The sequence below is a fragment of the Centrocercus urophasianus genome, unplaced genomic scaffold (genome assembly GCF_019232065.1).
Source record: "Centrocercus urophasianus isolate 14NV4802_14NV808 unplaced genomic scaffold, USGS_Curo_1.0 seq_44, whole genome shotgun sequence".
NCBI classification, from domain to species: domain Eukaryota; kingdom Metazoa; phylum Chordata; class Aves; order Galliformes; family Phasianidae; genus Centrocercus; species Centrocercus urophasianus.
In genome coordinates, this window is record NW_024885022.1 from 2,765,898 (window position 1) to 2,777,978 (window position 12,081).

The 12,081-nt window shown below is 43.1% G+C and overlaps 1 protein-coding gene across 4 annotated transcripts in view; it reads left to right on the forward strand.

Moving 5' to 3' along the window:
* The first annotated feature begins 6,475 nt into the window (after nt 1–6,475).
* AMPH (amphiphysin) overlaps nt 6,476–12,081 on the forward strand; it is a 103,031-nt gene continuing 97,425 nt past the window's right edge. For all 4 annotated transcript variants that reach the window (XM_042834248.1, XM_042834249.1, XM_042834246.1 and 1 more), the window contains exon 1: nt 6,476–6,544. In XM_042834248.1, the coding sequence (XP_042690182.1) occupies nt 6,476–6,544 (69 nt within the window). The remainder of the gene's footprint in view (nt 6,545–12,081) is intronic.

Consider the following 12,081-nt stretch of genomic DNA (forward strand, 5'->3'; position numbering starts at 1 on the left):
CTTTTTTTTCACTTAATTGATCAATTTACTGAATTGATTAATAGTAATTCATGACTATAGTTTCTTTTCTTTCACAATAAAATGCAAACACTGCTTTTAACAGACGTAGAGTTATGAAATACCATCTCTGCATAGTTAGCACTGTTCTCTCGCTGTGTCACTTCTCATACACAACAGGGAGAACAGTAGCAATGTGTGAACATTTCCCAATACCGTTCTGAGGAGGGAGAAAGCAAGGGAGAAGGTGTTAAAATTTAATTGGATTATGTAGAACTTAAACTTTTACCAAGGCTGCCACAGATGAAAGATGAAAAAAAAAAATAAAAAAAATTGCAAAAAATATGCTTCTAAAATAAAACTAGCATAACATTATTAGCTAGAGACTTCTACTTTTTCACTTCCCCACCGTGTGAGAAAAATCACTGTCTGGCATGCTGAGGACTAGGAAGCCTGCAACAGTTGCAGTTTGGTTCCTATAGTGACTGTTAGAGCAACTCCTAGCATATAAATTATCTTCTCATCTAGTTTTTGAAATACTTCAGAGAACCTTCTTCCAGACACTGTTACTTAGAGTGCAGCTTTCATTATCTTGTATACATCTCCATAACAAGGTGACACAGATCAGAAATGGCTTTCAGAGAAAAGTCCAAAGAAGATTTGCTCGGGGTCTGGATGTAGGCTGTTTTCCAGCCCCTGTTCTTTGCTTATAGCTCTTCTAAAAGCTGCACAGATATATTGCAGAGTGAAAAAAAAAGAAAATAAACTTGGATCTCATCTTTCCAAATATGCTGAAAAACACATGGGCCACAGTTAAATAACTGTCTCTTAAGCCAGTCAGGCTTAGGACTGCTTTAACTCACCCAAAGTCTGCTTTCCCCTGAGCCTGGCCAGGAGAACTTTGGGAGGAATTATGGTAATGGAAGCCATTGTAAATGAAAGATTTTCCTTGTGCAAATAGGAATGTATGTTGTAACTTCCCAGCGTGCTGCTATTACTCATTTCAATGCCTGCAGTATGCAGGCATGACATTCAATTTGGGATTCCTTGGAACAGCTCATCACAAGAAACTGAAGAGAAGCGAGGACCAGACTAGCTCAATTAAGAATGAGTTATGCAAAAAGAAAGAAGAATGAAGATGTGAATAAGGATCCTTTTTAATCAAAAGCTGGCAGTGTGATCTTCAGAGTCTGTGGTTCCTTCGACCTGAAATTCGACTGCACAAATAACAACAGATTCTAGCAACAGATGCTAGAATTTGACTGAGTCCTGGGAAGGGATACGGCTTTTTGAAGTTTGGGTTAATCTCTTGCTGTGTTCTATGAACACATCTGTGCCCAGATGTGGCGTTTTTTTGGAGGTCTCACGCTAGTAGCAATGGAAGGATATCTCCTCCTTAACTGTTTCCTTGAAATCACTGGGAGTCCAAACAAGATTCGATGCTTGAGAGGAGATTTTCAGCTTCCATAGCGTGGCTGCAGGGGACTAGGAGGAAAAATATTCTGATATTTACAGAACACTGTGAGATGCTGAACCAGCACAATTACCCCACAGTTGTTTACATACATGTGTTTTTCATCGGGGAAAAAAAAAAAAAGGTCCTGTGATCTTTATAATAAAATGAACTTGCCCCTTATATTTCATGGCCTTTTCAAATGAAGGCAGATGCAATCAGAATAGTTATGGCTCTTTAGCTGTCTTTCTCCTCACACCAGATTTTAAACTTTTCAAGATTGGGATTATAAATCTGTCAGGCCATTCCTCCCCTTAGACACTGTTGAGTGGTGGAGGCGATGGCGCTGTGTAAATGTGCACTAATGCTAGGAATACAAAATGGATGGGTGATCCTGTCAGGTGTTCCTGATGCAATTATCCTCCAGTTCATGAGCAAAGAGTCATTTAGGGAATCAAACTGATGTTGCTCAGCTGTCCCCTTTACAAGTGCCTAGTCTAAGTGAGGAACTTCCCACCAGTGAAGGATTCACCAGGGAAAGCAAGATCTGTGGTGGAAGTGATTTTAAACAACAGAGACATTAAACCTCACAATATTCATTGCTGCTGTTACACAAATGAAAAGTGTGATTTTTCTAGATTCTCACTTTAAAGAAAAAGGAATATCATAAATATATTTGATGGAAAAGAGAACAGGAGGTCTATGGGAAAGTGTGTAATGGGGGAGCACACTATTTAAGCAAAAAGATTGTTTTTTTCTTTCAGGAGACATACAAAGGGTGTCTTGACAGAAAGCCTATCTGTCCTTTTCAGCTGCCACTTAAAAGGCAGATATTTCGGGTTCTGGCCTGTGACCTTACGAAGGAGAAGATGAAACGTGCCAAGCACATCTCTGCTAAGATTCTTCAAAAGCAGTTTTGAGTGACTTCTGAATGCTGAGTTCACAGACTGAGGGAACCTGAATTTAGGGCATGGGGGGGTTGGTATTTTCAGAGAAATCACACAGATCTTAAGACTCCTTAAATTGGGAGCTTCCTTGTTTGTTTGTTTTGTTTGTGTTCTGGAATCTTTCCTGATTAGGTGTGGGAGCTCATAAGTTGTACTCACTATTTTCCAAAATCCTTTTTCTGTACTACTCCGTCTTTCATTTAAAACCTGACATACCAGGATAAGGCCTACTAAACCATGAATATCCTTCTCACAATTAGCTCCTAAAGCTTGAACTGACAACGTACTTACAGCTGATCAAGACACTCTTCCCGTCTAAATGACAAAATATAAAGCCAATTTTGTTGTGCAGCCCCTCCTGCAATGGGGTCCATATTGCCTGTAACCCCTGGTAAGGGAGGGAGCTGTGGATCCCAGGAGCTCTAGCAATGCAGAAATTCATCATGGATCTCAAGGATTTTCCTTCTCACCATCTAGCTTTCTCCTGAAGTGTGTATATTATTGACACTTCAACTGTGTACAAAGAAACAATGCTTAACACTAAATGAGTGATTATTCCTTACTATCCCCACCTCCTAAACCAAAAGGATCTTGGATGTCTTGTCCAAATGCTGTCTCAAACCTGGAAAGATTCTCCTCAAGGCATCAGTATTCACTCAGTATCATTGTATTCAGTGCTCTTTTTGAGACTCATTTCTCTAATACCTTCTTTTCCCAGGAAGAGGACTTGGAAGGAGAAGGAACGCTCGCATCCTGAAGTATAGCATGAGATCTGTGTACCATGGGTGCTATGCAGGAATCCTACAGAAACATCACTGGTGCTCAGTTTGAAAGGGGTCTCTGCAGCTCCCTCATTAATGCTGTTGTCCAGATCATGTGCAGAGGTTTGGAAGGCTGAGGAGGCACCCAGCTGTTTGCTGACAGAAATTAGTGGCAGGATTGGGCTTTGCTCCAGGGGAACAAAGTGAGGTGATTGCCAGGCACAGCCTACCTGTGTGTAGCTCTGTTAAGTGAGATAGATTCAAATAATCTAGCTGAAATCAAAGGGCACTTTTGCACCCCTCAGATAAAGGATTTCGAGTGATGAACTGCTGTTCTGTGCCAAAATGCAAGCGCGGGTTCAATGCATGTTAGCATGCTCATGACTCAGAAAGAAGCGTTAATCTAAAGTTATGACAGTGAAAAAATATGTGGGGAAAAAAAAAAAGTCTTGAATTTAGCTTTAATTATAACAATTGTAATTAAAAGCAAATGGTTAAGTCATTAAATATAGAACATATCTATTTTTTTTTTTCTAATTCATATTTTTATTAAAATCTTCCTATGTATTTTTACAGAGTTTGGTATGGCATTTGTCTTTTCTTTTGGCAGTGCTCCTTTCCTTCCTGTTCTTATGATTCTGTCAGATAGTTCTCACTGTGATCCACATCCCAAGAGCAGTAAGACATTCAGAAGCTGCCCCGATGACGTAGTGGGTCTTTTTCTGCTCACTGTATCCCAATTAAGCTGCTGGCATACTATAGAGGAAATGTTGTTTGTAAAAAGATGTTTTAAATGCGGGCCCACTATATTTTAAGTCACTGAACTTCTCACGTTGCTTTCCCACGAATTCTCATCTGTATGTCCTGCCTGGTGTTGAACTTGGGTGCAGGCCTTCTGCTCTCTGAAATCCCCAATTACAGAATGATTTTGGCTCCCAGGCTGTCCTGTACTTTCATCTGGAAAATCTTCATTTCCCACTGCTCTGACCTGTTAACTGATTTGCTTATGATGGTGATGTCTTTTACCTACAGTCTCTGAGGTACAGCTCTGTTATTCCAAAGCTATCAATAGCTATATTGTAGTTATCATTCCAGTGGAGACGGCTGCAAGACTTGCCAACTTTTTTCTCTTACTAACACCATAGAATTGACTGCTATGGACCAGTATCTTCTCATTTTATTGCTTTAGATGAATGAAGAGTGCTCAGAAAAACAGATGTAATTGGGAACCATTGTGGATGAGCAAGGAGAGGTGAAGACATGGGGTTTGTTCCCTAACATTTTGGGTGAAGTTGTCACCTGGCAAAAGAAATGCAAAACATGCATCTTCTCCCTGCACCTCAGAGATTTTCTGTTTTAAAATAGCCACTCCATTTTCCTGTGAATGATTACCATCTTTGCTATTCAAGGGCGAAACTGAAACAAAAGATCTCATTTTCAAGTAACACCAGTAACAAGCAATACTATAACAACTATTAGGAAAAAAACAAGCAGGGTGCGTTGCAGGAAGTGATTCTCATTTTTGAACATTATCTCTTTCAGATTGAGCTATAAGTAATACAGAGGAAAAAAAATGCTTTCACACATATCTTAACAGGAAGTTTTCTCTAAAAAGAGATTTATGATAAACATTATATGGCAGGCAAAGATTCTGCTAGCACGGGGAATATGGATCTATCAGCCTGATCATCTGCAGATAATTACTTTCCAAAATCTAGAGCACCATGCACATTCATAAACACAGCAGTGAAAAAGCCATTCCTGGCTTTTGTCCAAGGCCATTAAATGGGCAAAGCCAGTGCAGGTCGACCGACTAAGTAGGAAAAGACTGGATCTATGACGGAGTACAGCTGATGTCTCCATGCTCCTTGTTTGCCAGCATGAAAAAAGCATTTTTGGGCTTGGCACTGTGGGACCTACTATTGCTAGATCAGATATCTGGGGACTAAAAGGCATGGGAGAGTCTTTATTCCCATAGTAGCCTGCATGCAGCCCTGCAACCAGACATACTCTGCTGGTGATACGTATCATGCTTGCTATCTTTTGTTGAGGAAAAACATGAGTACACAAAATTAAGGCACTTCTTTTGAAGGAGTTTTTAACATTAAAGTGCTATGATCCTTTTGCAGTTTAAACTGGCCAGACAGTTGTCAATTTTTGACACCAAGAAGATGTCAAAAATTACTACAAAGAATTGGAGAGCCACAGGCATGCTGGGATTTTGTTTTGATCTTTCACCAGTCTAACAACGTTGTAAGAGACTGTGACTTTTTGGGAAAAAAAAAAAAAAAAAAAAAAAAGGAAAAAAAAGCTTTCCTTGGTTGCAGTGATGTGTTTTCCTTGCATTTCTGATTTTGTTTTGTGCACGTTTTTTTAAAAGTTACATGAGAATTAAGTACCTTGGTCACAAGTTTGTGCTAAACATTGTTACTGCTGCAGTTGGTGTGTTAATTCTGCTTCCTAATATTGCAGGAAAATGTGTGATGCAGGTTTATGACTGGACCAGGATCAGAAGTACAAGGTTTCATTAAACATAGTTTGACTTTCTGGCTATAGGAGATGTTGGCGGGCACAGGGGATGACCTTCTGGCTTGTGTTTTGCACCCATCTGAAAGATCAATGGGAAGTATTGCAAATATAGAACAACTCTCTACAGAAGAACACAGGCACAAGGCTCAGAGCCTGGAGCTCCTCGGTGTTTTGCTTTGCAGCGCCTGTGTCTGCATTCTGCTCTCTGGTTCAGGGAACTCCGTGAGCGGGGAATTTGGCACCACAGGAGCTAGGAAGGCTGATTTTGAGCTGAGTGCTGTCGCCAGCTACACCCGACCCAGCCCTGGGAGTGGGTCACCCCACTATCATAGAATCATAGAATCATTTGAGTTGGAAGGCCATCTAGTTCAACTGCCCTTCCATGGGCAGGGACACCTACAGCCAGCTCAGGCTCACAGCCCCTTCCTCTCGCCCCCAAGAAGGGTGCTGGAATGCTTGGATGCCGGCAGTCCCCCAACAGGGCGGCACAGGGCGGCTTCTGGAAACTACGGTGTGTCCCCGGACCGTTCCTTTGTATTTTTTGTTACTTGGCGGAAAAACCCCAACGAGGGGATGCCGCCCATCCGGAGGGGCCAACGGCCGCCTCCCGGGGGCCACCGCTCACCTGAGGCACTGGCAGCCCCGCCTCTCCCAGCCCTGTCTTTAAGGCCCTCCTCCTCTTCCTCGCCCTCCCTCCCTCCCTCCATCCATCCCCGCTCTCCGCCGCTCTCCGCTGCCGGGCTCTGCCTCGCCCGCCTTCCCCCACCCCGCTCCCCCCGCCGCCAGCCATGGCCGACATGAAGACGGGCATCTTCGCCAAAAACGTCCAGAAACGCCTCAACCGCGCCCAGGAGAAGGTGCGGGGCGGGGAGGGAGGGGGGTGCCGGGGAGAGGCAGCCTGACCGAGGGGCGGGCGGAGCGGAGCGGAGCAGGCTCCGGTGTTCCCCTGCAACGGGCGGCCGGAACCGCGGTTACATAACCGGCCCGGTTCCCAACGCGTCGCAGCGGCGCTCGGAACCCGGGCACCGAACCGGGTCCGGGTAGCGGCTGCCCGCTTCGGCCCGGCCCGCATCTCCGTCCCCCCGCGGGTACAGGCCGGGCGGGCGCAGGGCTGCAGCCCTCCTCCGCCGGTACACGTAAGGTTCGCCTCCTCTCTCCGCCGCAGACACGCCGCCTAAGAGGATTGCTTTTCCTTTAATATCCACGCCGGCTCATCTCGGGCTAAAGCCCCGCTCTCCCGGCCTGGCCGCCCCTCCGCGGGCTCGGTGGGGAGCGGAGAGGGGCTGTGGCGGCCCGCAGCCTTCCGCAGCGGTTGCTGGAGTTGTGGACATCTCTTCTGAATGCTCCGGCTTTGGCCGAGGTGTCGGGTAGCCAGACCGGGTTGATTGCTTAGGAATCGTGGTGCCGGTTCTTCTTGCAGCGCTCTCTCTAGGAGCCGAGCAAGAAGCCAAGTCGGGAGGGTGTTCAAGTTTCTGAGGAAAGACCTTTGCTAATGAAAGGCTGTAAGCGTTCTGCTTCAACGCCTGTTCAGCTGCCCTGTGCCTCATAACAGGACCATGGACACGGGCATCAAACCAAGCAGGAAAGCATTTGGTGTGACTGTGTGCAGCATCCGCACCAGCAAGGCTGTTAGGAAGCTGTTCTCAGCCTCAAAGCAGTCAGCGAGTGGCCTGCCACAGCCTTTCCGAGGGCTGATGAAGCCTCGGTGCCCCTCTAGCCGGCGGTCTGTGTTGTTGTTGTGTGTCGCTGTCACAGGGCTCTGCAGAATTAGAAGAGATTACTTTATGACCAATGTTTTTCATATCTCCCTGCCTAGAAATCGCTTGCTGCCTCTGCGCTGTGCACTGAGCTCTGAGGTGCTCTAAGGGAATACAAATCACAATTTATATCTTAAAAGATGCATGTATAGTCACATCGTTATTTATGAACCTAATTGTTGAGACTGTTACAGTCAGGTAATGAACTTTCTCTTCCCAATGCCTAGCTCACAAGGTCATAAAGTACTTTTCAATACCAAAGCTGTGATGCACTGTCTTTCTTGAAGGTATCAACTGTGTCTGTTTTCACATAAAACACAAATTCTTTAATTTTTTTAATCAGATTTGGAGATTTTATTATGTAAGCTCAGCTGGGTCAGTAGTTGGAGCAGAGATCTGCAAATGCCATTTGTTTCCTGCAGGCTTTGTCGGTGTCGTTTGCTGGTGTTGTTGCTGTATCTGGTAATTCATAGGTGTAGGTCTTAAAATCATACGTTCTGCTCCCAGGTGTGTCTGTTCTGCCACAGGACATCTGTAGAAACATACAAAGCACATCTTGACTTGAATACCTGAGGTTCTGGTGTTGTGGCAAATTCAGCTCGTACTCTGTCCCTTTCCATTACTCCCTCCCTCCTTTAAAAAAATATATATATATGTTTATATAGAGAGTAACTTGTTATTGGATAGATTAAATTTCAGGACTTAGAAGTCTAGGAATTAAAAGTCTGCTATTTGATGGTGTGAACAGGATGGCTCTGTGATGAGTACGTAATACCGTGCTGGCTTAAAGAGATTTTAAACACACTCTGAGTTGTTTTATCTTGTTACTTATATTGGATTTGAGCACCTGCAGTTTTCTTAATGTGTTCTTACAGTCAACTGGGTTTATAACGCACTTATAAATAGCATCTATTATTTGTTATTGTGTGGCAGCTATATTAAAGATATGGAATGGCTACAACATGTGAGCCTTTATTTATGAAAACTGTTTTTGTAATGATGCACCCATTATCTTCATTTCTTTGTCATCTAGGAGGAATTTTAGTTGTGTGGTCTAGGTAGTGTACGTACCTGTATATACAACTGCTTACCATTTATATGAGAAAAGCTAAATAACTGATGGAGAAACAAATCCTATTGGACAAGTCTAGCTGTCTTGCATTAGCAGTGCTTAATCTGACAGTTCCACAGTTGTGTCATTTGATGTTATTTTCCTAGTTACAAAAACAAGTACTAATCATCTGTGATACAGCAGACTTCTGGTATGTTTTATATTAGACTTGGTAATATCAGTAATGTTCTTCTTTCCTTGTAAGGTTCCAGAAACTTTGTAGATTCCTTTACACTGTGGAAATGAGTGAGATAAATGCAGCAATGTCTTGATATGTTACTGACACTACAAAATAGCCTAAATTAAAGAAAGAATGAAATCATGAGCTAATGAGAGGAAGAAGGTGATTGCTCACACTGGGCTGGACCAGGCTAGTTCTCAAAAAGGGACAGGATTTGAAAAACCAGAAATAGTTATTGGTCACTCCATTTTTTTTTTCCATGTCAACTGGAATGCAATATTTCCAGCAGCATGTGTGCCATGGCAGCCTTATTTTTATGCAAGAATGCCCCCCGTACTTTAGTAGTTCTACACTACACTGTTCTCCCCTGCCTTTCTTGAATGACTTTTTCCCCACTATTTGGGTAGCATAGATATGCTGAGCTTGCAGCACCTGCTGGCTGCTGCCAACAGTCAGCTGAAGGATCTGGTTTAGAGTTCTAAAAGCATCAGAGCAATTCAGGAGCCTACATGCTAGTCATAAAAGTAAATGAAACACTGATGTGTTTAAATGTCTGCTTACACTGAAAACTTAACAGATGTGTTTGTAACCGAAGCTGGCTCAGTCAATCCTGAGGACAAGCTGACTTGGATGAAAACACTGAGTTTGTGTCCCTGGATTCCTCTGAAAGCTTGAACTAAAACTGCCAACCCAATTTGAAACAGTGGTTACCGCTCATACCTCCCCATCATACCTGACACCTTTAGCTGCACAGACTGAGAGTTGTCACAACACATCTGAATTTGATAAGGCCCGCTCCTGGGAGCTGAAGTAGCTTTTGAAATTCCAACTGGTGTGCTATTAGATGTTCAGCTTCCTGTTAGCTGGCTGTATGGTTACACCAAAAGTTAAAGTCATAAATGCTTTAGGACTTTTGGAGGAGTAACTAGTGATTGAAGTTTTATTGCAAAGGAGGAGCTGCCACAAATTGAAAGATAACTCCCAAGAAGGCAATTTGACAATTCTAGGCCCACCACGTGCTCTGCTGTCACTGAAACAATGGCTCTGAAGAACTGAATGGGGATCTGCATTTGGAATGCATTCACAACAGACATGTGATGTGTATTCCGCCTGCCTGCAAGTGTGATGGTGTAGCTCTAGAAACCTCAGGCTCTTGAAAGAAAATTACTGTCTAGTGGTATAAAACTTTGGCCCTTCTTATGTTATAAAATGTAGCACACTAACCCATAAAAGCGTTATGACAGACTCCAACATCTGAATATTTACTGGCACAGGCACATGCAAGGAAGAGGCGCTTCCATTTGCAAAGAGCTGTTTGCTAAGCTATTTGTTTGTTTGCAAACAAAACTAACCAGAAGTCCTAAATTCTTATGTGAATGCAATGTCTAAGCTCTGCAGCTCTGATTCAGGGTGCAGTATAAAAAAACTTGAACTTATTTACCTTTTTTTTTTCTTTCTGTCACAGAAATTGCAGAAAAGAGGGAGCACAAGTGGTCATCTGGCCCCTTTTTCTAAGCAAAGCAGAATCAGCTGTGCTTAAATAATTCCATAGCAATGCTTTTCTTGCCTGCTTTTGAAAATACCTGATGTTGGAGATTTTGCATTTACCCTAAAGTGATCTGTGCCGTTGCTTATATATCTCCAGTCAGAAAGTTCTATTCTCACTTAATAAAAATGTCATTGTTTGCATTTTAAGCCCCTTATTCCCCATCTTTCCTTGATATTGAGGGTGTGTTCTCTTTTTGCCTCAAAATTTACAAGTGATATTCAGATACATACTGTCTGTATGCCCTTTGATCTGACTGAAGCTACAGCATGACCCTTCCAACCAGCCCAAAGAGTAGCTGCTTTTAAAATATTAATTGCTTTTGATCCTTTTGCTTTCTAATATGACGTGTAAAACATAGAGGTAGACTGCAGTAGTCTGGCTGCCGAATGTGTAAGAATTGGAAGAGGAAATGACCAGAGCTCCTTTCTTTTATTCCTTTATGAAGATTTTTTTGTTACATGGAGCAAGGAAATTGGTTTCCTCATTTCCAGTTTTCTCCCCATATACAATAACAGCCATGATGCTGTAAGTCACCATGTCTTTCCCTTCAGCTTCCATCAAATCATCAAAAACAGCATAAAAGTGCTGTTTTCTAAGTTTTATGGGAATCAATATTGCCACATTCACTGACCAAAGTATCATCAATACCAAGGTGACCTGTTCCTCTGTTCTTGCTTGATGGCTTCATCTTCTCACTTTTATTTTTTGCCCATCTCCTTTTTTAGTTCTTGGGCACATGCCTGTTCCTCAACCATTATCTGTGAAAGTGGTTTCCTGAGATCTGTCTGTCTCTTCATACATTTCACTGAGAAGTAAAAGGAAAAAAATATCTGTTGCTGCTTTTTGGGCTTGGAATTCAACTCTTTCTTTACTAAGTCTTGCCCTCCTTTCTCTTGGAAAGCAGATCCTTTCCCTTGCCTTTTTGTATCATCAAAGAACTAATGCTCCTGAACCAAGGTCTGCTCGTGACTGGTGTTTGGTGGGGCTACCATGAGTGGTCCACAGCTGCTCTGCAGCACAGTGCTGCTGTCATACTGTGACACAACTGAAAGTGAGACTTAAACGGTGTGTACAGGAGAGATATTGGGCTATCAGCAACTTGGTTCCAAGTAGCTTTGGCATCTCCTTCTACTAATCTTGCAAAGAAATGAGGGACTGTTTTGCCATGTTTCCAAGCACCAAATAGGTTTGAAGCTTCCAATTCATCCATGCAGCTCCCTCCAGGAAGACAGCTGTGGCTCTCTGAACTCACTTGGAGATAGCAAGTGGATTCTTCCACCTGCCTAAAATATACACAGTGGGGTTCACCCCTACCAAAACCTATTGCAGAAGTCACTGATTGCTATGCCAGCCCTTCTACTCTCTTCAGGGATTGAAGAGCAGTGGGGGAGAAGGGTAGCAGATGGCTCTACTGCTTCAGGATGGAGAGTATTTTCCTTGGGGAACTTTTTCCTGGTTTAGTTCATTGGGCTCAGCTGCAAGATCAGCTGCGTGGAATTTCCAGTCCTGAATGTTTCAAACACTGGGGTTCTGGAGAGGTTAGGGAAAAGTCTCCAGCATCCATGCTGTGTGGTGCTGAGCCTATGCTGTTCTTGAATATGAGCTTATTTGTTCCTGACCTGATGAATAGCTGGTTAGTCAACAGTTGCCAGAATCTTAAACCAATGGCTGACTTGGAAAAGCAGACGAACAATTTTGTAATGCTAATTGGAGTTTATCCATCTGAGTGTTGCATAAAACAGAGCCCTATGATAAAGATACGTGTAGCATATTTCTCAAGTTCCATTTGTGCAACA